General features: G+C 44.9%; 1 protein-coding gene across 1 annotated transcript; it reads left to right on the forward strand.

The window, feature by feature from the left end:
* The first annotated feature begins 597 nt into the window (after positions 1 to 597).
* Ccdc160 (coiled-coil domain containing 160) lies at positions 598 to 8,528 on the forward strand. The gene is made up of 2 exons (XM_075957173.1): positions 598 to 733; positions 7,173 to 8,528. The coding sequence occupies exon 2, from the start codon at positions 7,197 to 7,199 to the stop codon at positions 8,166 to 8,168; it is 972 nt and encodes a 323-aa protein (XP_075813288.1). The 5' UTR covers positions 598 to 733; positions 7,173 to 7,196; the 3' UTR covers positions 8,169 to 8,528.
* Positions 8,529 to 10,654: the final 2,126 nt, after the last annotated feature.

The following is a 10,654-nucleotide window of genomic DNA, read 5'->3' on the forward strand; positions in this document are numbered from 1 at the left end:
AAGTCATAATTTCCTTTTCTCCCTCTTGGGTCCAAGCGAAGACCAACTTTCTGAAGAATTGCTCATGACTATATCTGGTGCCCCCATGTTTCTTAGTTATCGGTCTGTTGTAGAACTTCTGGCTATGCCATTGTGCTGACCTGCAAGGGTGTGGGGGATATGATGCAACCCCCACATTATTAGCAACCCCAACTTCAACCTAGATCTTCCAAAGCAAAGTCTACATAGCATCATGTAACTAACAAATGAAACCTAGGGATTAACCCTATGCAACAGCTACTCCATCCCTCCACAGTCAGTGATCACGTAGCCTTGAGCATCTCCCAGACCCACTCTAAAAGTCCTATGGTGGATGGGGTTTGCCTTACACTTTCTCGACCCTTCCTATTCTGACTTAGTGTCTTCTCCCTGCCTTCCGCTGAAGCCACCACGGTGGCCGCCCTATCGGGCATGCTCAGTGCTCTGGCTTGGCCTGGACTCCCGTCCTTGTCTAGCAGTAGTCAGACTGCAGCGCCCGCCTGGTCCCTTCAGTGCCTGGGTCCCTTTAAATCCATCCGCCTGGTTGCTAGGCAACAGTGCGGCCCGCGCTGGAACTGCACTGCAGAGGCTCTGCCCCGGGCCAGCCTGGCCCGGTCGCAGTGGCTAGCACTGAACAAGGGGCTGCCGCCTGTCGGTGGTGGCCGGTTTCGGGGAAGAGTGGACAGGGCTCTCCAGACTGCACCCGCACTTCCAGGTATGTCTGTGGAAGGGACATCCCGGGCGCCCCTGGCTCGCCCCTCTTTAACTCCCAACTGCAAGAAGGCAGAAAACCAAGGAAGTCCCAGCAGCAGGGTTTTTTGCTCTCTTGAGAGCCCAGGCTGGAGCTAGCTAGTGTTTGGGGAAAAAAAAGAAACAGGACGTGGGAAAAGGGATTGTGGAAGGAGAAGTGGGGTCAAGCCTGTCCATTTACCCGCCAGCTACAGGATCAGGACTGGGGAGGTGAAAAATGTCACCTGCAGTGGGGGCTCTAGCAACATCTTCTTGGTCACCTTCCCTCCCCCCTAGAAGCAAGGGTGGCAGGAGTTTCAGTTAACCACTCACAGAGAAAAGAATTCCCCAAATTATGCATACAAAGATACAGCTTGATCGCAAGAATGGGACTCCCATAGTAATAAAGTCTCAGCCTTGGGAACTCAGGTGACTCCGTATCTTTTCTTCAAGAATGAATAATTTCACACTAATAACAAAGAGTTGGGGCTGATAACTATACAGAGTACCTAGTTTTCAATGGCACCTTGTTTCTCTCACCATACTGGCCAAACAATAGAAAAGGTCCTTGTCCCTCCTGACATTTGTATTGCCTGAGGAAGGAGGATAGTGGCAGAAGAGTTGGGGAAAAGTATTGAAAACTTAAAAAAAAGAAATTGCTTCTGTCTGGTCCCACACTGTAAATAGACCCATGGACATTCTAGGTGTAGAATGTGTGAATTTAAAGCACACTTCAGAGATGAGCATGGGTTTGGACCGTCTTGAAATTATATTTCCTGATTACGCTTCAGGGGGGTGGGGTGGGGTGGACTGTTTTTTCCAGCTCAAGTTGGAGGAGACCAGTGACATCCGGTCTAAGACCTTGGACCTCAGGAAGGGTAAGTACAGTTGTTCTGGCTGTTATCTCATCCTGGGAGTTGAGAAGCCCAGAGTCTTGCCCAAAAGAAACCTTCAACTTTGTAACGGAATCATCAGTCACTGTCAGGATACTTTCAAGCCAGCCTCATAAACATTCGAAAGAAAAGTGCCCGAACACTTGAGCTAAGCCAAACAAACTTCAAGGGAAAAATTAAAACCCTGGCCCTAAAATGCCATCCAAAACACTTTGTAAGCTAGGAAGAAGACTATGGATTTTCTTTTCTTCCAAAAAAAAAAGCAAAAACAAAAAACATTCCATTAAAATCAAGTGTTACCAGATACCAGGGTGAGCATTATGGTTGGCTCTGGGTCTGAATGCTCGCCCATGTTAAAGGAATATGACAGACAGGTACAAAGTGGAAAAATTAATTTCCTCATAGTTTGGCTTGAAAATTTTCAGGCTGTCCTCTAGCCAGCGTTACAACTTCTAGGAACACCAGGAAATGTGCGTATGTAGATTTAGCCGTGAGCCCGGCTTACTGGGATTGGGACAGTCCTGGTGTCAGGGGTCACAGTACTTGAGGTGGGCCATTTGCTATTAACCACCTGTGAGGTCGTTTCATCGTCTCTCTTCTATGCCTTAAGACTCTGCAGCTCCCTGCAGACAAGCCTTCAGCAGTTCAGAAAGATGAGCCCTAGGATAGGGAGGCTTTTCTCATCACTTCCTGCCCCAACCTCTACTTAATCCTTTCTCAAGATTTCCCCTCTCTGTCTGCTTTCAGTAGCTAGTAAAACATAGAGATCCCCTTGGACGGCACGCAGTTCACTTGGATCTTCATTTTGTTATTAAGTGATTTCCTACAACTAGTAAAAGAGGGTGGGGAACGAGACAGTATTCTAGAGGAACTAGGTCAGAACTGTCTCTCTTTCCTGCCTGGAAGCAATGAAAATAGAAAAATGTTGCAATGCTTACTTTTTTTTTTCCTGAGACAGAGTCTCACTCTTTAGCCCTGACTGGCCTTAACTCACTCTGTAGAGCAGGTTGGCCTCGAACTCACAGAGATCCGCCTTCTCCTGCCTCCTGTGTGCTGAGATTTAAAAAAAATGTGTGCCACCGTGCCTAGCCGAGTAACATTTTCTTTTCCTATTTTGGCTGAGCAGTTTTTCCGAGGGTCGAAAGAGTGGAAACCACCAAAACTAAAGAGAGGGTGTTCTTTGGGCTAAAGGGGTCCTTTGTTTTCACCTAATGATCCCTGAAGGATGACTGAAAGCTGAGGCATTTTTTAAAGATTTATTCATTTTGTATGTATGGGTATTTTGTCTGCATGCACAGACATGTGCACCATGTGCATACTACCTAGTACGATGGATCCCCTGGAACTGGAGTTGTGAGCTGCCTTGTGGGTGTTGGGAATTGAACCCAGGTCCTATAGAGTAGCAGCCAGTGCTCTTAACTGTGGAGCCATCTCTCCAGCCCGGAAAGTCAGTTGAGGGAAGTTGAGGGGCCAAATAGTGACAGAAGTTGCTCAGCATGGGTGTGTGTGTGGGGGGGTGAACTTTACCAACCATCACTCCCAGTTTACATAACTTGAGGAGGGACCTCTGTGAGATGAGCAAGAGCCTCTGACATCCTCCCAAACAGCTTCCCAGTAACTCCCCACCTACCTATGCCAAGCCAAACAGCTGCGATCACAAAGAGACCTATGTTTAGACAAAGAGAGTTCTGAAAATTTGAAACCATTTCCTAATGTAAATGGGATAACACAAGCGAGGGACAAAAACCATATTGGGGTTGTGTCAGGAACTTTCACGAAGCATATGATTTCAAATACAAATATTTTAGAAAATAAATAATTAAGTTTCCTGTGCACCTTAATGGAAGATTCCTCCCCTGGGCCTGGCCTTGAACATGAAAGAGAAGTGGTTTGTTGATTTCTTCTTTCCCAATAAACAGTAGCGTATCATTTTCTGAAGCCGTACAAAAGTAGAAATACTTCCCCCTCGTATTTTCAGTTCAATGATAAATCTGAGAGTCTTAATAAATAATCACCCTCGGCTCTGTCCTCAACATTAATATTGTGTTGCCTCACATTAGGTTATTAATTCACTCTCAGTTTGTTTTGTCGGCAATTCCAAAACTCTTTTTTGTAGCTTTGTTTGTTTGTTTGTTTTTCAAGACAGGGTTTCTCTGTGTAACAGCCTTGGCTGTCCTGGAACTCACTGTGTAGATCAGGCTGGTTTTGAACTCACAGAGATCCATCTGCCTCTGCCTCTCGGGGGCTGGGATGAAAGGCATGCACCACCACCATCAGCTTATATTATTTGTAGAATTCTCGACTTCAAGTGATACTACTCTAGAAGCTTCCCCACCTCTTAGTTCACTTAAGACATCTTTGACACAAATCTTCCTTACAGAGGTTAACATATGGAGAGGTGCTCGGGAAAGGAATCAGACATTACCCTATATGCATTTTTCATTAAGTAACGAATCGAATCGTTTTGAAAATACATATATATAAAGTTGAGGTAAGCCATCCCTTACTGCACAAAAATGCCCCTACTACTTTGCCAACATGAAATAGTCCCCAGTGGATAAATGGTAGGCATTTTCAGGTGGGACACTAACTAGAATTATCAGAAGCTCATTATTAATCCATATCAGACACAAACGTAGGTACAGTTGTATAATATAGCAGTGTCTTCCGAAGGCCTTCCAGGGAATAATTTTTGTAGACGACCTCAAATGTTATTTTTGTCGTGACTTCATTTTTTTTTCCCCATCTGCATTCTGACTGGATTCTTTGAGTTTTTCCTTTCTCTTGGGTCCTTCAAAGTTCAATGCATAGTTGAGTAGACACAGGAGCAAACGTGCACGCTGCCCAGCTGAAAGGCCATGCTGTACTTTCAGTAATGGTTTCCCATTCTGCTGAGGCAAATTACCTCGTGGAGTTGACTAGGAACAAAATGGCTGCCGGGCCAGGGAGGGGTGGGGGATGTCATTATTTTTAAAGCATATTCCTTGTCTTGCTCAAAATCCTCCTGCCACATTTGCTCTGCAGTAAAAGCAAACAGCCCTGAAGACAGGGCTGCTGACAGCCCTCAGCTCTAGGGAAACGTGGGAACAAGTCCTGAAAGGCTGTCTTGCCAGTGAAAGAGAAAAGGGAGCATCTCGGAGACCCTTTGACCCTGCCCGTGGAAGCCTGGCGAGAGGAATGCCAGGGAGCCTTTCAGACCTTTCTTTCTCCCTTCCCCTCCCCCATCCAGCTTTTCTCTCTCCTCCTGTGGCTCCTTAAAGGATTACCTAAGCTCTTCAGACAATGGAGTCTGTTCTTTCAGCCTGCCGAATGACACCTAGTGGAGGAAGAAAAGGGGTTTTCAGAATAAGCACTGACCTGGGAGACAGGATCTCAGTTTTATGACTACAGGCTACGTGGCCTTGCTCAGGTCACTCAGTTTCTCTGAGCACAGTTATTTAATCAATGAACTCCTCCAGGTCCTTGGAGAGAATACTGGATTTCTACGATCCATTGAAAGATAAATCCTTCTAGACACTCAGGAAATTCTACAGAGGCATGGGACAGAAAAATAGGGTAAACTGAAAGAGTGTGTGTGTAAGCCGGGCGATGGTGGCGCACGCCTTTAATCCCAGCACTCGGGAGGCAGAGGTAGGTGGATCTCTGTGAGTTCGAGGCCAGCCTGGTCTACAGAGCTAGTTCCAGGACAGGCTCCAAAGCCACAGAGAAACTCTATCTCGAAAAACCAAAAAAAAAAAAAAAAAGAAAGAAAGAGTGTGTGTGTGTGTGCATCTGAGAAGCAACGTTAAAATTATTTTTTATTCTATGTGATTTTGTTTTTTGGTTGCATATAAGTCTCTGTGAGGGTGTCAGAGCCCATGGAACTGAAGGTAGAAACAGCTGTGAGCTGTCATGTGGGTGCTGGGAATTGAACCCGGGTCCTCTGGAAGAGCAGCCAGTACTGAGTCATCTCTCCAGCCCCCGCAACATTAAAATTATTAATGAAGACTTTTCTACATTAACTTTTATCCGTACCCAGACCTCTGTCTTAGATGTTTTCCTGCTTGCGTATCCAGGTATAAAGTGAGTGGCCTCTCCTTCACTGGGCACAGCTGGCCTCTTTCCCAACCCATCCCACCGCTCTTGTCAGGCAGAATTAGGTGAAAACAGGCAGGCAGTAGTCAGTCATCTCTCTCTCTGTCTCTCTACCCTTGCTACCATGGCAAGCTTTTTTTTTTCCAAAATTCTCTGATAAAATTGTGATTTTTGAAAGATGTGGCAAAGAAGCTAACCCTTCTCTCTTTCCTCCCGTATCAGTCTCTTCCCTCATGCTTATTGTCTCCTGTTTGAATCACTCGTGTTCATCTTTCTAAAAAGGAGAGAGCCCAAGATTCTGATCATCATTCCATTCCAGGACAGGCATATCGTAGATGTTGGACTGTGACCAAGAGAATAAGAGAAATCAGAAAAGAGTATTTCTAGAGGGAAACCATGATTCTGGCGAATGTACACCCTGAATTTCTTGTCTGGGTTTGTCACCGTGCTCTGGGATTGGACCCCCAGATTTGTTACATACTAAATAAACACTCTGTCACTGAGCTACACTCCAGCCCTGATTAACTAGCCTTTTGGGGGTTGCATTGTTTATTTTTTGAGACGAGGATCTCATGAAGGTCAGGCTGATCTCAAAGTCTATGTGTAGCCAAGACTGGCCTTGAACTCCTAGTCCTTGTGCCTGTACCTCCTGGGAATGCTAGGGTTATAAAGTGTGTGCTCCCTACCAGACCAGCAGGAATTGCCCTTTAATGTTTATAAATTTAGATGCCGGTTGTGATTTTGTACGCTAGGTTTTCACCTAAAAAATATACTCAGAGACTGCATAAGAAAAACACCTTTAATAGCATTAATATTTTCAATGGTTGATCTGGCAGCTCGTTATAAAATCGCTCTCCAAACAGAGAATTCTATATGCTTGGCAGGCTTTCCTAAAGGCAAAGTCTAAGACTGGACTAGCAGGAATTCATAGGTCAAAGCAGAAGGGCACTTGGCAGAGTTAGTCATGAGGAAGTCGGCCTGCTCCACTGGACCAGAAGCAGATCACGTTGCAGCAAGCCTTGAAGTTTCAATCACTTAAGGAGTGAACAAACAGTAGTTCTGCCCGAGAGGACGAGGCACAAGGAAGGCACATCGAAGGAAAGGGTCTTACCAATATTTGCCTAGTAATCCCCCAAATAACCTCTTTATTATTGTAAAGCAGTCTGTTTCGTGCACACAGCTGCCTTACCACAGAATCGTCTACAAAGAATAACAAAATATTTCATTTACTGATTCTGTTTCATGGGATGGAAGAATTTTCGAGGTGCAGATGTTCACAGACCTTAGCTCTGTTAGCCCTTTTCATTTACAAACGAGATCCAAGTCACTCTATTAGTTTGAGGCGAGCTGACTGTGAAATGTCCAGGCGCTTTTAGGTACAACCAGCCTTCTTAGTTCTTTCTATGACTGGGCTAACCATGGAGATAATTTGGATTGGTTTTCAATTTTGTTTTTCAGGAAATCAAAGTGGTGCCCAACGAAATGGATGCTAGACGAAAGCACTGGAAAGACAATAAGTTGACTCCTTTTTTAAATGAGCATGGTGTCCTAGAAGATGCTGCTCCTCTTCCGTCTTTCTCCGAAGAAACATCTTCAAACAAATCCTGGAGGATGGGGAGAGTTTCTAACTTTTCCAGTAGAAATGCTCAAGAAGGAAATAAATATATGAGGAAGGACTATTATTCCCAGATAGCAGAAAGAGACCAAGACCCCAATTTAAGAGAGACAAGGATAGACGTGTCAAAGAATGCAGCAAACGCAAATTCTGTCTTCTGGGACTTTCTCGATCTGGACGGTGCTACCAAAGAAAGTTCTCACAGCAGGGAGAGCGCCTCTGCATGGACTGAGAAGGAATTGTCGGCGGCAGCACAAGTCAGCAAGAAGAAATGGACCGAAGCAATGCCTCCCAAACTCCGCCTGCACCTCCTGAACGAAGAGCTGGGAGAACTTAACCTCAAATGCCGGGAGATCGAAGAGGATTTTGAAAATGCTGAAAAAGAACTTTTGAATTCTCGAAAGGAAGCCTCAAGGAGATATGTCAATTTTCAAGAAACAGGGACAGCTGCTTCAAAGAATGACGGGGAACTGCAAGCTTTAAAAAACGACCTGACTGAAAAAGCGACAAACGTAAAAAACTTAACCGAAGAGCTCCAGCAAGCCAAAGAAGTCATGTACAGGCTGAATCTAGAGAACAGAAACTTGAAAGACTCTGTCAAGAAACTGAAGCGTCAAACTGAACTCAGCACAGCGCTCCTCAGAGAAGAGATGAAGTTGTTTTATGAGCTGGAAATGGAAAAGATCCACGTAGAGCTGGGTGCCATCAAGAGTGAGCTGAGAGCTGAGAAGAGCCTGCGAGCAAAGAACAGCAGAGCCCTGGAGTTGCTTGGAAGACACGTGGCTTCTGTGGTAAGGTCATCGCGTACTGCTGACCACTTTACCGGGAATGATCTTTAAACATAAGGGGGGAGAAAGCCTTTCCCTGGGCAAGCCATTGAGCCAAATCCATGTTTATCGTACTATGTCTTTGTGTCCTGCTAAACTGTATTTGATAGCTTACAGTCTTTGCGGTGAATCATGTTAACTTTGAAGCCTCTGTGTTCTCTTTCGTTTTGAGAATCCGAATGGAAACTTCTGAAATCTCTTTTATATGGGTGCCTATATAATATTACTAAAACAAAACAAGGACAAAAACCCAAACGGATTTACCAAATCATGGATGAACCCAAGTCATAAGCCTCATTGTATGATCTTGTTAGCCATGTCCTTGGCACATGAATGTTCTCCCATCTGTGGTAAGCAGTGTGAATAATAAAATCTTGTTTACACGTATGAGCATAAAACATGCCTGTGAGTTTTGTAGTTGCCTGGTCAAACTCAGCAGGACAAAAAGGCATCTGCTTCCTTTGGGGTCTAACCTTAATTAGGCCCATGTAAACATCTCGGGAACACAGTCTCCCCTGCTGATTGCCCCCTGCTTTTTTCTTGGACTTGGACACAGTTCCCATAGACTACAAGATGATTAGAGTCCCTGTTCTGACATTTGCTTAAACAGAACCTGCCTCAGCCATGGCTCCTGCATTTTCTTAGGCTGGCCAGCAGGGGGCGCTTTGTTCACATAGTTGTTCTTCTGGAGTTCAGTCAGGGGGAATTCTCCAAGCTCCTTGCCTGTCTTCTGTCACTGAGCTAGTTCTGCTGTGGAAGGTGTTAGATGCCATCTAGACAAACTTCTAGTGTGCTGGCTTGATTTAGGTCGTCACCCACCCCTGTAAGGCGCCGAGAAAGTGCCAATTGCTTTGTATCTACAAAGAGTGAAACTGTGCTGCTTGTGGCCTTCGTGGAAATAATGGCCTAGTTGAGTCTTTGTGCTGGTGGGTGTTGGCCATCAAGATTTCTGGCAATCAGACACTTACTTGCATGATATTTTTTGAGATTATAATATAATACCATCATTTCTTTTTCTCCCTCTAAACCCACTCGCATAGGCCCGTCTTGTTTTCTCTCAAATTCACGGCCTCTTTCTTCATTCATTGTTATGACATACCCATAAGCACATATGTACGTTTGTACATGCAGGCATATTCCTAAATATACCCTGCTTAGTCTGTTTAATGGTACTTGTATGTATGTTTCAAATGCTTTGGGTCTTGGATAACCAGTTGGTTTGCTCTTCCCAGAGGAAGACTATTTCTCCCACTCTGAGCATCCTTAGTTTGCTGTAGTTCTTTGTATAGAGCTAAGGCCTCCTGAGCTTTCCCCAGTCCATCTTGATTTGTCTATTCCTGTTGTCCTTGTTCAGCTCATGTTTAAGCAATCATGTTGGTGAGACTTTATGGGTGTAGATTCTAACATTCCTAGGAGACCCAGTCTTACAGAAAACTCCCCAAATCCTCTGGCTCTTACAATCTTTCTGCCCCCTCTTGCAAAACGTGCTCTGAGCCTTGGGTTCAGGAGTGGTTTTTCAGATGTATCCGTTGGGACTGGCCTCCTTAAGTCTGTGTTTAGATGGTGAGGAGTGCGCTTCTCTGGCTCTGAGTACAAGCATGTAGAGTGCAGTTGGGGTCACACTGGCTTAGTAAAGGAGTGGTTGTAGAATCTTCTCTGAGACCTGTTACTTCACTAGCCATGGTGTTTTGTCAATGTGCTGTATATAAATGAGGGAATCTAAAGGAGTAAGTCACAAAACAATCCCACACCAGTTTGGAATTATGATTAATAAAATGGTTATTTATTTAAAGGGAAAAACTTACAGATCACCGTCCTAGACAACAGCCCCCTGCATGACCGGAAAAGTGTCTGGTAGTCAGAAGCAGAGTCCGAAGCAAGAGGAAGCACGAGGGGCTACCACAGATTTTTTTTAAGCCAGAGATACCACGCCCAAATGGGCTGATATCTTAAAGGCTATTGGCTGAAGGAGCGGAAGGAGCTCCCGCAGCAGGAATCTCTAATTATTTTAATAATTTTATTTGTATGGCTGGTTTGCTTGCACAAATATCTGTACACCACATATGTACCTGGTGCCTATGGAAGACAGAAGAAGGCATTAAATCCCCTGGAACTGTGTTACAGACATTGTGAGCCACCATGTGGGTACTGGAGATCAAACCCAGGTCCTCTGGAAGAGCAGCCAATGCTTTTAACCTCAGAGCCATCTCTCTAGCCCCTTATTGGGGCATTTTAAGCCCAAATGAATCAAATGTAATCACAGACTATGGGAATGGGGTGTAGTTAGAAAGGTGATAAACGCCCCAACTGGGAGTCAGGACACTCTGATTTCTACCACTTGCTTTCCCGTTGACTAATTCCTTCTAGATCTAAAAGCCCTGTTTTATATAAAATGAGAGAGCAGATGCTCTTCGGGGCCGACTATGGTGGCATGGGCTTGTAGTTCCATCACCGCAGAAGCAAGAACAGAAGGATCACTGCAGCATAGAGGTCCAGTG

The sequence above is a fragment of the Microtus pennsylvanicus genome, chromosome X (assembly GCF_037038515.1).
Source record: "Microtus pennsylvanicus isolate mMicPen1 chromosome X, mMicPen1.hap1, whole genome shotgun sequence".
In the NCBI taxonomy this organism is placed as follows: domain Eukaryota; kingdom Metazoa; phylum Chordata; class Mammalia; order Rodentia; family Cricetidae; genus Microtus; species Microtus pennsylvanicus.

What these genes read in the sequence shown, in the direction of transcription:
- Ccdc160 (XM_075957173.1), top strand. Translation starts at nt 7,197, where the DNA reads ATGGATGCTAGACGAAAGCACTGGAAAGACAATAAGTTGACTCCTTTT.